The sequence below is a fragment of the Podarcis cretensis genome, assembly GCF_951804945.1.
Source record: "Podarcis cretensis genome assembly, chromosome: 4".
NCBI classification, from domain to species: Eukaryota; Metazoa; Chordata; class Lepidosauria; order Squamata; family Lacertidae; genus Podarcis; species Podarcis cretensis.
The window spans coordinates 80,978,377-80,996,163 of NC_137173.1; the positions used below are offsets into that span (position 1 = coordinate 80,978,377).

Below are 17,787 nucleotides of genomic sequence, written 5' to 3' on the forward strand. Positions count from 1 at the left end.
ATTTGTGTAAAATTAAATAAGCATAAAGAATTAGCTGCGCAGGAAGAGAAAGTAACTAGAAAAGCAGGTACACACTTATAAGAAGCAAGATATGTATATTATTAAAAACCTGTAGCCTAAAGTTCTTTACTCTTAAAATGCAAATTAAAAGCTGCTTTTTTATGATTTCAGCACAGGAGGAAGGGAATAAACAGAAATTTCAAACTTTGGGTTTTAAACAGAAATATCTGATCTGTACTGAAGTTGGATAGGGAAAAAGGAAAACTCACATCATGACAAAACTACAGTAGTCTTACCATGTGGGTGTTGGCTGTCATTAGCTGAGGATAGGAAGAGAAGCAAGTAGCAAAAAAGGAAAAAAAGCAAGACACAAATAGACCACATAAATGTCAACATGCAAATAAAAAGCAGAAGGACCTTAAAATTATATCTAATGTCACTTAACAAGTACAAAGAGAAATGCTTTGAATGGATGTATGTTGTTCTTTTCAAATTAACCGTGGTGTTTATTACTATGATATCTGAATGCACATTTCTTAAAATGGAAGTCATGAATAAATCAAGCAATTCCAAAATATAAAATATGCATCAATGGCAAAATGAACCACATTAATAATATAATGGTTCATAAAAGAAACTTTTTCTACTTAATGGTACCATAACAACTTACTACAGCTTCTTGACATTCAGAATTAGATTTTCCTGTCAAACACCCCATAAGAACCACAAACCTTTCCTGTTTCTAAATAACCATTTTAATGGGAGCTAGGTTATGAAATACTGGATCATACTTAGTGAAAGGGGGGAAGGGCATAAGCAACACTTAAGATTATTGACACACCATTTCTTGATGTTAGCAGAGCAGCTTTAATCAAACGAGATACTCACCTGTCCATTGCTGGTCACAGTTGAGCTGTCAAACAGGAAATAGGCACCAAAGAAAAAAACGACAGCATCAAATACTCCCAAGAATGTCCAGTAAATGAATACACGCCAGCGCAGGTGAGCATTCTTGGCAACGTCCCTGAATAACGACAAAATTATTAATTCTGACATGTTAAAATAAGAGAAATGTGAACCTGCACAATGCTTTTTTAAGTGACAGGAATGTTCTAGTGTTTAAAGGTGACCTGTCAATAATGCATCTCTCTGCATTCCTAAACGGATGTCCAATACTTAGGGGTACCATAAAGCTCTTCAATTATAATCCCAAGTCCTTTTAGACGGGAAGAATCAATATTGTCACGAATGTTGACCTCATTTTAAATAACAAAACGTAACACTAGAGGTCTCCAGAAGATTAGCTTTCGTTTCAAGAGACTGGTCTTTGTAAACTGAAATAAGCTTCACGTTGTTGGCATTTTTAAAAAACGCACTACTTTTACAATTAGCATTGAACCTGAGGAGACATGCATCAGTTACGTTACTGAGGTCATTTACTCATTAGTGATCTTGTTGGGTTCAACCCTGTGAGGAAAGTTAGGCTGAGATATAGTGATATAGGCCCTAGATAACCTTGTGGCTGAACAGTTTTTTGAACCCAGGTGTTCCTGGTCCTAATCTGACACATTAACTACTAACTTACATTTTCTCTTTTATATATAATGGTATTGCTACAATTTTTGCATACACGCAAGTTGGCAACTTCCATAAAAAGTCCCTTTGTAGAAATGTCTTCCCACAAGACATTTAAAGCAGATTCACGCAGTAACCCCTTAATGAGGAAATGTAGGAAGGCATTGCTATTGTGACTGTTGAACAGATGCAGGTATCGAATCCTTGCTGCCTTTCTTGGTTACCTGCGGAACACAACTTACTACATCGAAAGGTAGTGGTGGCAGAAAATAAAAAAAACTGCTTCATGCACTTTGTCACAAAGAAACCAATGTGTGAATCTGCTCAAATGTACAGTGGTACCTCGGGTTAAGAACTTAATTCGTTCTGGAGGTCCGTTCTTAACCTGAAACTGTTCTTAACCTGAGGTACCACTTTAGCTAATGGAGCCTCCCGCTGCTGCTGCTGCGCGATTTCTGTTCTCATCCTGAAGCAGAGTTCTTAACCCGAGGTACTATTTCTGGGTTAGTGGAGTCTGTAACCTGAAGCGTCTGTAACCTGAAGTGTCTGTAACCCGAGGTACCACTGTATTAATGTTATTTTGGTGTTGGTACATTTATTTTACTATTCGAGATAATTTTTCACTGAAAATACACGGTACGTTCCCCTTGTTTCTTAAAAGACCAAAGAAAATGTTCCTGATTACAAAACACCCCACTACAAAAGCCCTGTTCAAGGTACGGTGGTACCTTGGGTTACACACGCTTCAGGTTACATACGCTTCAGGTTACAGACTCCGCTAACCCAGAAATATTACCTCAGGTTAAGAACTTTGTTTCAGGATGAGAACAGAAATCGTGCAGCAGCAGCAGGAGGCCCCATTAGCTAAAGTCGTACCTCAGGTTAAGAATACTTTCAGGTTAAGAACGGACCTCCAGAATGAATTAAGTTCTTAACCTGAGGTACCACTGTATTTCTCACTCGTCCTCAGGAGTCTCCCCAGCCTCTCCCCACCCCCACCCCCGCTGCCCCACAGCTTCTTTTGCCTGACTGATAATGCAGTATTTGGAATGAAAAAGGTTCCCCCCATCTCTGACCTACTTCAGCATCTCATTGTTTCCCCATGCCCTGAAGAGGGAAGTTGAGCAGAGTGGCACTAACTGGTCACCACTGTCTATTCAAAGAATGTTATGAACTCTAACCTGTACAGTGTAGGGTCTCTCTTGAGTGTATCTGAACTGACATGTTGCTCCATGAGACTATACAGCAGGATAGGAAGTGAAGTGAAGCTGATATTGTACAGGGTAAGATACGCAGTATCATATAAAGGCTGCAGATGGAAAAAAACAGATAATATTAACCGGCTATAATTTAATTTTACAATACTGTAATAGCAAAGATTTAAAGTAGGGAAATAAGCAAGTAACCCTATTTACAGTGGTGCCTCGCAAGACGAAATTAATCCGTTCCGTGAGTCTCTTCGTCTTGCGGTTTTTTCGTCTTGCGAAGCACGGCTATTAGCGGCTTAGCGGATTAGCGCACCACTGTAATGCCATGTCCACTGTCCTGTATGTATTTCCCAGCTATCCAAATTCACTGTGACTGCACACTCCCCTATTCACGTTAACACAGGGTTTCCTAAATTTTGGTATCCAGCTGTTTCTGGAATATTTACTGCTTACTTTGCCAAATCTTTATTAGACATTACAAAACATCATAAAACATCCATATGTAAAATTTTAAAATATATACAAATAAACAGCCATGTAAAAATATGTAATAATGGGATACAACGCCTATCATCCCTAGCTAGCAGGACCAGTGGCCAGGGATGATGGGAATTGCAGTCCAGAAATAGCTGGAGACCAGTGCTGGATTAAACCCCATGGAGGCCCCTTTGCAGTTGAAATCAGGGGGAGGGGGCTCACAAATTATCTCCTAATACATTTTTCTTTGACCTTTCCTTTCAAGATCAAATCAATATTATTTTGATCCGTTGTTGCAGGGCCCCAAAAGGCATTGGTCGCATAGGCCAGTGCCTACACTGCCTTTTGGTAATCTGACACTGCTGAAGACCCAAGTTTGGGAAACCCTGATGTAGCACCTCAAGGAGAACAGCGTGTCCAGTGATAAAACATCAAATTAGCAAATTTTGTGAAAAGGACACTGGTCATATTGTCAGGGGCGGAGGAAGGGGGCGCGGTGGATGCGGGCCGGCCCGGGTGTCACCACTGAGGGGGGTGACAAAATGCCGGGCGGCACTCACCGTGGGGCCTGCCGCGCACCCAAGCCACATGTCTCTCCGGGGAGAGACGCAGTGGCTTGGACGTGCGCAGGCTCTGTGCTGCCCAAACGCTCCGCCCACTGCCTCCCCCCCAGCTGTAGGGCGGCTCAGTGGGAGGAGGCAGGCAGACTCTGGAGGCCCCACAGTGAACCCTGCCCCATGGCACACCACCCCAGGTGCCCGGGCGTCTTCCTCCGCCTCTGCACATTGTTCTAGACCAGAAGGACACAATCCAACCAATAGTAAGTGTTCTTAGTTCCACACTGATTTCCCAGTGGGAAAGTTTAAGAACCTGCTTCCCTCTTCCATTGAATCCCACGGGATGTAGAAGTGCTTAGGTTAGCTTTGGCTGGATGAAGTCAGCTCTTGAGGGCAAGTTCACAGGTTCAACAACTACGTCTTGTTACTTGATAACCTCAAAACATGAAATTGTTATAAGTCAAATATCACACGATGAGTCATTATGGGTCACTGTCTGTCATCTAAGGTAAATAAAAGAGCACAAGAGACAGCGGTCAGCTGGTTGAAATAAGACCTGTCCCCTCAGGTGCTCTTTAAGCTAACACTGCTTATAACCTTACTCACAAGGGCAATGAATTTTAAAGATTTTAGGGTCATGTCACTTACTCACAGCTGTGTGTGTTTTTATGCTGAATTGTAAGCTAACTGCAACTGTGGGTTATACTTAAAATCTGCATGCTTCAGGGAGCATATCTCATTATCTGTGCTTCCAATAAACCAGAAAATGCTATACTTTTTCATTCAACACCATGCAAACCAAGATAAATTGATCAAGATACATTTAAAATTCTACTGGACCAATAAAGAACATGTTTCAAAATATTAACTTGGTTTAATGATAAAGGGGGAAAAGTTTTCTGAGATACCTGCTGTGAAAACCCACAGAAGAACTGGTATAAAAACTGAGGAAAAATGAAACAGACATTCTGGAAGACAAAAGCAAGATATATTGCATGACATTATCATAGTATATAAATGAACTGGCAGCTACACAAATTCAAACACATATTTAAGTTCAACTGAACAGAGAATTTAGCTTTTGAAAATACAAAACTTGATAAAAGGGCAACTCCTTCAGGACTACATTGATTATGGTAGTGTAGAAAAGCTGTTTTTTTAAAAGTGGCAAGCAATTAAAACATATTGATGCTTTGATTTTTGTTTGTACATTCTTGCCCACACCCTGGAAATGGAGATAAGAGCAAAAAGAGTTCTAGGGAAATATATGTCTAAAGGTAACGTCTGGGGAACATAAAGTACAGTCTGGAAAAGGAAGGCGAGGAGGATTTGGACAACAGTCACAGAAATGGCTGTTGGTGATACGGAAGCAAGCACAAAAAAGAAGGCAAACGATGTAGTCCTCAGGAAGAGGAGGCAGAAGCAGTACTGGATGGTTGAAGAAACGAACTGCAGTCACCGAGAGCTCATCCAGACTTCCCCTTGTCCTGCCATATCTTTACCACTGAATCACAGCAAATTTATCAATTGGGTTTCTCCAGAAATACGTTTGCTCCGATTTATCCCTATAAAGAGCAGGTTTTCCAGAGGAAAGTGGCAGGGCAAAGGGAAAACTGCTCGGACCCATGCTTTCTAGGCTGAGCCCTGAGATTACTTCAGGTCCAAGAAGTGACGCTGCAATGGCATGAATTCCTGAAATGCTGTGTACCTGTCTCTCTACACTTGTACATATTAATGATACAATGGAGGAAACGTGGAGACACTGATACACAAATAAACTGGCTCAGAACCAGGAACACATACACATACTGCTACTCCCCGCTCTTTCTTTTCCTACATAGTAGAGTATAAGCTTCGGACTAAGAGATTTAAATAGTTTATAAGTGTTATTGCTACATTTGAGTTTACTCATCAGATTATTTACAGACGAGTGTTGCGCTAAGCCTTGATGTTATGAGAGCAGTGCATTGCTGCAGAGTTTAGGCTAGTTCAAATGGTTATTCAACACTGTGCTAGCAGTGGAACGTAAACATGTTCCCATGGCAGAAATAAATCCTTCACATTGGTCCACATTTATATGTCTTTGTAATACTTATTATGCCCTATGGGGTATTGATGCTAGATTTCCTTGGTGAATTTGGCTATCTTATTTTACCAGTGAATTGGTGCATCGAATAGTATATCAAAGCGACAAAAAAGTGAAATAATCAGGATTTGGCTTACTGTAGTGCTGAGATGAGCTACTCCCCGAAGGAAACAAAATACATATGCCTAATGTGCTGATCTGTTGTTATAAAAGACCTGAGGTTGGCATTTTAGATTTACAACACAAGCGACTCTGTTGTTGTAAGCATACACTGGCGAAAGTTATCAATAATATGATCCGGCTATCAGTGTAAACATAAAAACAACCCCATCATTCTTCCATTCAGCTTGGTCAACTGAAATTAGAAGCTGATTCACATTTGAAGCCATCAAACCACTTGCTCTTTTACTTACTACATTACTGGACATTCTGGAAGTAAGTGGTTTTAGGAAAACAGGTTTTCCCCATATCTAGGAAGCAGAGTAGGAGGAATCTAAAGTTAAACTGGAAGAATGGAGGTCTGGAAGGACAATGGTCACACAGTGGAATCCAAGACAACAAGCTTCAAAATAATCTGCCTCTGTCTAAACTGTTAACAACCATAATACAAAAGCCCCAATATACCTTATAAAAGAAGTATTGCACAAGTTCAGATATCCTGACATAATAAAAATGCCCATGAACAAGCAACATTTTTTTCAAATGTTTAAATTTGGGTATTGCATAGTCGCTGTTTCTTGCAGCTTGGCGGCCTTCTTTCCCAATAAGGCCTGGAAGGAAAAACAAAATGGCAAAAAGTGAAACGATGCAGTGAAACTGAACTGGTGATACTTATCATTAGATTTCGTTTGAACTGGGAAACTATGGTTAGCAGGTTCAGAACAAGCAAGTATCTTCTCTCTCCATCATCATAAACAGAGGAAGAATCATTTGCTCCTAATGTTTAGGATGTTTCTGCTGCTCACAAAGTATCTTCCACCCAACAGTGAAATGGGGACTTAGCTACTGATGGGAAGAATACCATATTTTTCGCTCTATAAGACGCACCAGACCATAAGACGCACCTAGTTTTTGGAGGAGGAAAACAAGAAAAAAAATATTCTGAATCTCAGAAGCCAGAACAGCAGGAGGGATCACTACACAGTGAAAGCAGCAATCCCTCTTGCTGTTCTGGCTCCTGGGATAACTGTGCAGCCTGCATTCGCTCCATAAGACGCACACACATTTCCCCTTACTTTTTAGGAGGGAAAAGGTGAGTCTTTTGGGCAAAAAATACGGTATATACTCCTCCACAATAGATTGAAGGAAACAATGGCAATGATACAAAGTACTAGGACCATAATAACCAGTGACAATATTACATTATGATGACTTTAAACTTGACCATAACAATCCACTTACCAATGCCAACGTGTGCTTCTAAGATCATACTGACATCATTTGCTCCATCACCAATTGCTAACGTGATTGGATGCTCCTTTGACCATTTAATTAATTTTACAATCTGGAAGGGGGAAAAGGTGCAAATGTTACATACATGTTTTTAAACTGCACCATTATGCTCAATGTTCCACTTGCTAGATATTTCGGCGGTGGTGGAAACTGAACCAAGTAAGAAGAAAGGACATTCACTTCACGGAATCTTCTATTTTCCAGGCAGTAGTGAAACAGACAGGCCGGCATTTGGGCCTGTTCACATATTACTTTCTAAGGAAACTCAGAATTCCCCTTCCTTGACCATGGAGAGAAAATAACAACCAAAGATATAACTGTATGATGTTTATTTGAACAGATAATCTCCACAGCTACTTGGCAGAAAATCTCTATTCTTTCTGATAAAAAATTAGGCAGTCAGTGAAATATTTCATTTGGCAACATAACCCAGTTCACTTAATACTTCTTTTCCACAGCAAGAGGAAGAGGCAGATTTCGCTTTTCTACAGGAAAGTAACGGCTGAACAGGCCCCAAGATGGGCCTAGTTTTCTTTCTGTCATCCTTATATCTTTATCCAGTGTTATTCCAATTATCTTCTGATAAAAGCCTAATCAAAAGAATTTCCAACACACACCTATTCTTATTTCCTAAACACAAAAACACAAGGAAATAGAAATCACAGCTTTCCATGTGAGGTTAATGTGTAGCCTCACAATGTAGCATCAGCTGAAAATACAGCACTTTTCCTTAGTTAAATGAGCTCTTTTCCAAGTAGCATGTCAATCCCTGAAATCTGCTTGAAACATACATAAATCAGTGGCACAGCAGGGTGCCATTTTAATGTACCATTAACTAATTGCTTTCTTTCAGAAATTCTTTCACTCATTTCTCCTTGTTTTTTTTTCATTTTTTGCTTCCATTATCAATCACTGGAAGGTGGGTATTTAAACACAACACATTACACGGAGATTTTCAATATTTATATAAATATACATTTGTCATGTAATTGAAGACGCGAAACACAAACCTGTGCTTTTTGCAAAGGAGCCATGCGGCAGCATAGAACCGCGCTGCAGTTCCTACAGATTTCAAGGAAGATCTCTCTGTAGTTACCAGAGCTCCCATCTTCCCGTGGTTTCATTATTAATGATAATGCTGCTCCATCAATAATTAAACCATAATCTTGCATTTCAGCTGAAAGCCTATTGAGTGACAAAAATACACAAATTAATGCTGGTTTTGCAGTTTAACCAACCGTGTTTTATACAGCAGTCGCTTCAAAAGACATGCTGAAATGCGGCACACTCATGGTATTTCGGGTTGCATGTAACATAGGGTAAGGCTAAGGTTCCTTAAGCTCAAGGATTTATCAGTGTGCAGTGGAACATTCTTCCTCTTTTCTCCCCTCTTGTGCATCCTAATTCTCTTCTCTCTGTTAGCCCAACCCTCCGGAGAAGATCTGGGGACAGAGGAGGGAGGCATGCAGGGGGAGGAGAGGGGAGAAAGTCCCATTCCTTGTGCTGACAGGATAATTTGGTTGAATACTGTCTTTTAGATTTCTTGCCATTTGAAGTAACTAACTTGATACATGTAGATAAATAGGGACCGCTTACCAGCGGGAAGGTAAACGGCGTTTCTGTGTGCGGCTCTGGCTCTGGCTCTGGCTCTGGCCAGAGCAGCGATGTCACGCTGGCCACGTGACCCGGAAGTGTCTCCGGACAGCGCTGGCCCCTGGCCTCTTAAGTGAGATGGGTGCACAACCCCAGAGTCTGTCAAGACTGGCCCGTACGGGCAGGGGTACCTTTACCTTTACCTTTTACCTTAACTTGATACAGCAATCTTGTTTTTGCCTCCAATTACCACCGTGGAGAGGAGAAACCCCACCACCAGGTTTTTGTTCCTTCTACGCACTAGGATACTCTCGCAAGAAATCTATTCCCTCAATTTCCAATTTTGTTGCACAGGATAAAAGGTAAAGGTAAAGGGACCCCTGACCATTAGGTCCAGTCTTAGCCGACTCTGGGGTTGCGGCGCTCATCTCGCTTTATTGGCCAAGGGAGCCGGCCCCCAAAATAGGGGGCGTCTTATACATGGGAAAGTATGGTATATCTATATATGTTTTTTTAAAAGCTGTTTCCAATTCTGCCACTGAACCAATGCCAAAAAAAGGATGCAAACTTTGATTTTGGTTGAATTTGTACTTTATACATACCCTGAGAAGGTGTCCCTTGTTAAGCTGCCGCTGTGCCTTAGGACAGTCTTGCTTAAATCAAACAACACATCGTGCAAGCTCTGTTCCTCTATTTTCTTGGTAGTTAACTCAAGTATTTGAGTATTTCTTCTGAACAGTTTGCAGGCGTAGCAGGCAGCTGCGGCAGTCTCCATTTTGTCTCCCGTCAGAACCCAAACCTTAATGCCAGCTTTTTGCAGGGATTCGATTGTATCAGCAGCCTTTTCCTGTAATCTTCGAGATACCAATCACAAATAATTATTGACAAACTTTAAATTAAAAATTTAGGGCACTTACTAAAAGGTTTCTATCATATTGGAAAACATGGCGGTAAAAAGGAGTTTGGACTTAAGAAGCCTTTGCTGTCATGCAATATTTTATTTATTTATTTACTCAATAGTTTTCTCTCCGTTGATTTAAAGGGTTCAGATGCTGCAGTCCAGAGGAGCTGCAGTGTATTTTAGTGCCTTTTACCTGTCTGTTTTAAAGCACATACTGTATAATCATGCTTCACAGCAATTTACGCCATTTTTAGTTAAACTGGCAAGATACAGCAAACCTTTGAATTGCTCACAACTAGTCTCATTTTGTGCAGTTTGAAAATGAATTATTTTTTTTGTTAGAATCTTAATCTTTTAGAATTCAAACCAACAGATACTAACACTGTCTATGTCATACTGGCTTTAATTTGGTCTCTGTAGTAACTCAACAAAAAACGGAAAAACTTGTTTTTCATCTGCTTTTCCAGTAAAATAATTAAAAATATACAAAGCTTAGGTAGGCAAATAATAAAAATTGGTTGTCTTCTCCACTGAAAAGTATTTGTGGGCATTTCCTGAACCCCACACATGACCATAAATAATTTTTTTTTCTACACTTCTAGCTGCACTGATAGCAAGGTAATTGGTAAGAAAGAACCCATGTCTTGTTGCAGTTTTCAGCTAATCAGTATATTCCCGGGTTCAAACCTGGTGGCTCCAGAAATATAAAAATTAGGACCAGTCTAAGAAAGGGGGGGGGGTGAGGAAGAGAGATAGAAAGCAAGCTAAATCTATACATTCCAGGTTGAACAATATGTTTCTATTCCCATTAGGCTGAGTTTAGCTTGACTACAGCAAAAGAGGCCTGAAACAATGAAAAGGAACTTCGTACTAAGGGCTGGTCTACAAAACAAAACCTGAGCAAACACAACAACTGCACTTGTTCGTAATCATCCTTTTGTAGCCTTCTCTTTCCTTTCCCATTCAAATTTAGACTGCAAGCTTTTCAGGTCAGGAACCTGTTAAGATGTGGGTGAACATATCAGACAATGCAGCGATTCTTCAAACAGCTCTTGTTTATTCACAGGCCAGAACAGAACTGAACTGAAGGGTTCAGCCAGCCTGCTTATATAGAGCTCCACTAGAATGCAACAGTAACCATTTTCTGTAACTATCCAATCACTGAACGTCACTTTCAATCCCTTATTTGCATATGTGGACCTGAGTGAAAACTATCTACAGTATCCCCCTGCTGGCCCAGGGTGAGAACTTCAGTACATAACAGGACCTTTACTGCTTACAGAGCTCTGTAAATCACAATGTGTATTGAGACCGCTCAGTAACGATGATGGCAGTGGCTGCAACTATGAAGAAGCAGAAGGAGGAGTGATATCAATAACGACTCTCCCTTGCTCCTACAAATACTAACCATGGACTTGACTTCCTGTCTTTACGCCACGCAGCAGGCAGCAGTAGTGATACGTGGACACAGTTTGACTCAGAAACTGAGTGCACATTACAAGTATTCTTAGGAAGCTCAACCAAAGTTTGTGTGGCCACAGGAGAGCAATGGAAATGGACTTTAACGACCCCCCATTTTTAGTGAAGGTTAAATGCCAGAGAGACAGTGGGGCTACCTATTATCAATGCATCCTTGTTTCTTTTACAGTGTGTAATAACATCTGGGCCCTGGTATTTTATTGAGGCAAATACACATGGTGGAAGTGGGAACATTTTGATGCAATGTACGAGTGGGAAGCCTTGCCCAGTTTGCGCAGGATAGTCTTTTATTTTCCTGCTTTCATTTTTATTGAGTTGGGAGTAGGTTGTTATTTTTAATAACTGGGACCAGAAAACTTGCTGTCAGGGAAAAGGCAGGGTATTAAATAAATATGCATATATTATAATTATAATTATAATAATGTTTAGAGATTCTTTTATCCCAGTGCAACGCATTCTGAGGTTTTTGTCATTTCACAGTACAATTAGATTCTGTTGTGGAAACAGCTCGTAGTGCTGCTAATTACTGTGTGGCCACATTGTAAACTACTAATTGTTATAATACTGCTTCTAAACGCTTCCACAAGACCGTTATTGAGTCAGATGTGCTAAGAAGAGATTAATGGGTCTGGCAGGACAGTGGGGGGTGGGGCAGAAAGGATGCTCCCCCATTAGGAGAGGGGGAGAAAGGACACTTGCAAAGATCCATTAAGAAGGATTAGACAAGAACAGGGTTTCTTTTCTTTCAGCTCTGTACCACCCCTTTGATTCCAAATTCTGGTTTGTTAACTGGTTTTAAATCTATTTTAGGAAATGTTTACATTATTGTGTATTGGCGGCATGTCGGTTTGACCGCTGTTGTGGTAGAAGCACAGAACATAAATCTAAACAAACAAACAATAAATAAATTGGGCTCTCTACAGACAACTGTGTCTCACTGAGACACGTATGAGCCTTTTGCCCTTGCATGCAGCTCTCATTGCCTTGATAAGGAAGTTTGTATCGTTCAAATCAGAAAACTGTGGTTAACAGATTCTGAGGAAACCAGGACCTTAAACGAGTTTTCAAACGACCGTATTTTTCGCTCTATAAGACACACTTTTCACCTCCTAAAAAGGAAGGGGAAATGTGTGTGTGTCTTATGGAGTGAATGCAGGCGGGAGGCTCTGCTCAGCGCTCCCTTTAAAGAGCCGCACACACACACACCCTGCGCGCTCTTTAAAGGGAGCGCGGCTCTTGGGGGAGCCTTAGCCGCGCGCAGCCTCTCCTGGGCAGGGGATGAAGGCTCCCCTTGCCCGGGAGAGGCTGCGCGCGGCCAAGCAAGAAGCCAGGACAGCTGTGCTGCGATCCTGCTGGCTGTTCTAGCTTCTGGCTTAGCCACGGGGAGCCTTCATCCCGCTGCCCTGCGGAGGCTTCGCGTAGCTATCCCTGGCTTTTCTGGGAGGTGGGGGAAGGGACAGAGCTCTGTCCGTTCCCCCACCTCCCAGAAAAGCCCCCAAGAGCCGTGCTCCCTTTAAAGAGCGCACGGCTCTTGCGGGAGGTGGGGGGAAAGCCAGTAGGCTTGCTTTCGCTGGAACCAGGAGGGCAAGAGGGATCGGTGCGCAAAGCCTCCTGAACGAAGATGGAGGAGCTCTCCCTCTTTGCTCAGGATGCTTTACGTTGCTTTCTTATTTCTTGTTTTACTGCCCTAAAAACTAGGTGCGTCTTATGGTCCGGTACGTCTAATAGAGCAAAAAGTACAGTATGTTCATGATCCCGGTGTGGTCTGAAGATAGTAACCACCGTTTTCTTGGTCAGAGAAAAAAATGGGAAACTATAGTTTATTAGATAGGGAGGTATTCAAATACATTTTTGAGCTAACATCAGGGGACTTCCCTGTCTTTCCTACCCTCGTGCTATCCCCAAATCTGATCCGGAGGGTAGGGGGAAACCGCAGAACAGATTTAGGAGGCACATAGAGGGGAAAGAGGCATACCACGAAGAGAGGAGGGAAGGGGCTGCATGTGCAGGGAAGAAGGATTATAAACATATTGGCTTATTAGTCAACGCATGTGCAACCAAACCAAAGATATATAATTTGGCATCGAATATTTTTCTTTTTTGATTGCATTATAATTTGGAATGTTTTAATGTGGTTTTTATTGGATTGTTCAAATGGAAATATAATATATATATTTATATTTATAAAAAATGTTTTAAATTAAAAAAAGTGCACTAACCGGTCTTCAACTGCTGTAGCACCAAGCAGGATAAGTCCCTTTTCTATCTGCTCGTATGCCTCAGCCAGTTTCTTCTCCCTATCCCGAAGAGCCAGTTTGGCCTCCTGCAAATGCTTCTGCACATTCTCGTACTCTTCACAGGTGAATTTCTTATACGCTACACATAGCGTTCGCAGGCCCTCCTAAAGGAAATTATTTTAAAAGCACAGAGACGTGTTCAGTGAAAGTCTTCTGGAGATTTTCAGTTCTGCAGGTTATAATTTAGGTTTCTGCCTCGTGTAGTGCTTTAATTGACTTGAGCTTAGAATGCAAGTTTATCGACTGCCTTGAGCAAGGCAACAATTTGGTTAACTTGAACATTGCCTCTGGAGAAGGCTATGAGAAAGCTGGAAACCCAACTTCTCTACAGTTTTGGGAAAAGAAAGAAAGAAAATACTGCTGATAGAGGAGGGCAAACCAACTATGTCTTCCATCAAAAACCCATATGTGACAAGCAGAACTACAAGATTCTTGGGTATCTCTAAAAATTTATGCTATGTGTGTGGCCTCTCACAAAAAGTGCACTGAAGGAGAATGGAAGTCAACACAACGATGACTTCCTCATCTACACTTTGCCATCATTCCCTTATTTAGACGTGTTTGCCCTTACAAACTGACTTTTGCAGCTTTCTGCCTTGAATGCACACAATTTGCACATAATAAATGCCAAATGCTGGATCTTACCACTGCATTGCGCTCAACTCTTGATCTAATCTGGTCTATTTTGCCTTCTGCAACTCTGGGGAAAATAGACGAATCTGCTCCTTTACAAAACAGAAATATTTCTCCTGGAAATGTAAGCAAAACAAAATTTTAAAAGTGGGTTAAATGCAGATAAAGCCCTTGCTGTTCTAAACCACAGGTTCAAAGGATAGCACAGGGGAGTGGCTGGGTACAGGGATATCAAAGAAGGATGTCAAAAACACCAGTGTGATTAGCTCTAGTATTATTAAAAGACTTTCAGCAAAGTAGCCTGGCAGGTCTCCTAGCCTCTGCAGACGCAGGACAGACAATGCAGCAAGGAGATGGCTTGTCTGCCCCGGGTCTGCAAAGGCTAGGAGACCTAGCAGGCTGCTTTGCTGTAAGCCTTCCTTAATAAAAAAAACACCTAGAACTGATCACTCTTTGGTATCCTTGCACTCAACCACTCCCATGATCCCTCCCCTTTGGGCCTATGTTTCAGAACCCTTGCCGCCAAAATATTTTTAAAAGTCTTCTTATGAAACAGCTTTTTGAAATTATCACACTCTATATTAAATGGACTCAAATTAAACCGAGTCAAAATTACAAGCATACTACAGTCGTACCTTGGTTTTCGAACAGCTTAGTTTTGGCTCCCGAACACTGCAAACCCAGAAGTGACTGTTCCAGTTTGCGAACTATTTTTGGAAGCCGAACGTCTGACGGGGCTTCTGCAGCTTCCCATTGGCTGCAGGAGCTTCCTGCAGCCAATCATAAGCCATGCTTTGGTTTCCAAATGTTTTGGAAGTCGAACGGACTTGCGGAAAGGATTCCGTTCCACTTCCAAGGTACGACTGTATTCGAAAATATGACGGAACAGTAGAAAGCGGCAAAAATCAAGACAGGCTAAAGAGCAAAAGATCTGTGATAATCTGAGGCCCTTCTTCATGTGCTCCCTTCCACAATAGGTCTGGAGGGTGAGAATGGGGCCTTTTCTGCAATGGCTCCCCGTTTGTGGAATGCTCTCCCCAGGGAGGTTTGCCTAGCGCCTTCACTACATATCTTTATGTGAGGAGCAAAAACGTTCCTCTGCAACCAGGCCTTTGTCTGATTAAACAGTCTATGGCTGTTTAAATGTGTCTGTGGGAGGGGGGTGGTATTAGTTGTTGTTGTTGTTGTTGTCCTTATGATAGGTATTTTGTGTTTTCATTTTGTATTTTTATGTGATAAAGCGCCCTGTGATCTTCGGATGAAGGGCAGTATATAAATTTAATAAATAAGCATTAGATTTCAGACTTAAACCAAGTTCCCAAGAGCTTAGGGACTATACTTTTTTCCTTTTCTTTAAGTACCTTTTGCCGATTTAACTATCACACTCATTCGTCTCCTTACAGAATCAAAACTAAGGATTTCCAATAGTTCAAACCTAAAGGGGGAAAAACAAGGAAATGTTGTAATAACGTACGTTTTTATACACATACACACACACACACACACACACACACACACACACACGGAGTAAAACAGATGTAAATCCATGGTCCCTGTGAGATAAACATAGCATTTCATTAAACTCCATACCCTTGGCTTAAAATCCAAACTGACAGACTTGCAAATCACCCCCGTAATAAACCATACAATCGCCTAAACAAAGTGTTTTTCTCAAAGTTAACTTCTTAAAAGGCCATTAAAGACAAAACATACTTATGTACAGGACAACAGTGCACAACTTACCTTTCAATATCATTTTCTCGATTCAAGATTTCCATAAAATTGTCCTTCAGTCTTAAATAGGTGTAACCAAGCCTGAAATTCAACCGTAGATACACATCAGAAGTTACAACAACTAACTGTATGCCACCAAGTTTACAGTAGACTGAACTGTGTGGCGGGTTGTGTATTACTAGAAACAAACTTCTCTAAATTTCATTTACAGATCACACAAGTTATTATTTGCTCAAGCTGGCTCAAGATTTCTCTGTGGTTTTGTTTCTCATTTCAATGTTTTGAGAACAATCCTACCACATAAGCTGCTCCCACAGTTCAGGACCATTACTTTCCACCACTTTCCAAAAACACTGTACTTTTGGCTCCCCCTGTACTCTTGCATGGACACACAGACACACCTAAGTATCTCATCTGTGGCATGTTCACCACATCCAAATGACAACAATCAAGTAAGTATACGATGAGGATGGTATTAATCTTTTCCTCCCCAAAAGATATGGGCACAGAAGTACCTAGACCTACAGACACCTGGACCTGATTAGAGCCTGCTTCATAACAAGTTTATTTTTTAACAGAGACATTCAAACAACACCTCCCACACAGCAAGGCCTGACCTCTCCCCCTCTCTCCATTTCCTGTGTCCTCCTTACTTTCATTTTACCCTCAGCACGTCTCTCACTTCAGCACCTTCACAAAGATATTTCTCCCCAACGGCTGCCTTTGGAGTTACTATCAAAGGAAACGAGTCTCTGTTGGGATTCGCAGGATACTGAATAAGTCTGCAGGCTTCAACAGGATGATGCAATACTCTGTGAAGTGCTGAGTCAGAGTGACTCAGCAGGAGTGTGATTAATGTGATTGGCTATCACCTGTTTTAAAAAGAAAAGCCTGTTTAACAGTGGTGTGGTTGCTGTGGTGGTTGTGCTGTAGTGTGGTGGTGCTGTGGTGGAGAGTATTCGTTTGTAAGTACTCTGTATGGACTGTCTCTTTTGTAAATACCTGTATATACCTCACATTAAAAGACTGCACTGGGAAAAACCTGGGACTCTTAGCGTTTCTGCTGAAAGCGCCGCAAGGAACTTCGCGACAGGGTTATGGGCCCAGCACGCTTCCGCTGTGCAAGAGTACAGGTGGCAGTTATCTAGCCGTGGGTGCTGGAGGTGAGCTGCAGGGATGGAGCAGTCCAGAAGTGGCGTGCTGCTGGAGAAGCTGACGGCCACGAACTACAGCATCTGGTCGGTCCGCATGCAACACTTCCTCAAACGTGAGGGCCTGTGGAAAGTGGTGGAAACTCCACCACAGCCCCCTGAGGAGGATGAGGACGACGATGAAAAGCTGGCACTAGCAGAGGCCCAGCTTGAAAAGGATGAGAAAGCTTTGGCTACGATCATCCTTGGAGTGGACGACAGCCAGCTAGTCTACGTAGCTGATAAGGTGACGGCAAGTGAGGCGTGGAATGCACTCAAGGCTGTCCATGTGCGAGAGACAGCTGGCTCACTGATAACACTGACCAGGAGACTGTACCGGTGTCGGAAGAAACCGGGGGACTCCCTGGTGAACCACCTAAAATTCCTAACAGGCTGTTTCCAGGAGCTAGCCTTAAGAGGGAGGCCTGTGGGGGAAGAGGACAAAGTCTTTATAGTCCTGAGTTCCCTTGATGACAGCTATGATATGCTGGTCAATTCCCTCGAGTCTGTAGAGACTGATAAGCTGACTCTGGAATACATAACTGGCCGGTTGTATGCAGAGGAGGACAGGCGTGCAGAGCGAAAGATGACCTCAGCCCAGCTGT

General features: G+C 41.9%; 1 protein-coding gene across 3 annotated transcripts in view; it reads right to left on the reverse strand.

Annotated features, from left to right (window-relative positions):
• ATP11A (ATPase phospholipid transporting 11A) overlaps nt 1-17,787 on the reverse strand; it is a 109,492-nt gene that overhangs the window by 18,473 nt on the left and 73,232 nt on the right. For all 3 annotated transcript variants that reach the window (XM_079972505.1, XM_079972506.1, XM_079972507.1), the window contains exons 15-25: nt 16,002-16,073; nt 15,620-15,693; nt 14,271-14,374; nt 13,548-13,729; nt 9,551-9,802; nt 8,366-8,540; nt 7,305-7,407; nt 6,528-6,673; nt 4,726-4,785; nt 2,757-2,884; nt 889-1,024 (exon numbers count right to left, since the gene is read on the reverse strand). In XM_079972505.1, the coding sequence (XP_079828631.1) occupies nt 889-1,024; nt 2,757-2,884; nt 4,726-4,785; nt 6,528-6,673; nt 7,305-7,407; nt 8,366-8,540; nt 9,551-9,802; nt 13,548-13,729; nt 14,271-14,374; nt 15,620-15,693; nt 16,002-16,073 (1,432 nt within the window). The remainder of the gene's footprint in view (nt 1-888; nt 1,025-2,756; nt 2,885-4,725; nt 4,786-6,527; nt 6,674-7,304; nt 7,408-8,365; nt 8,541-9,550; nt 9,803-13,547; nt 13,730-14,270; nt 14,375-15,619; nt 15,694-16,001; nt 16,074-17,787) is intronic.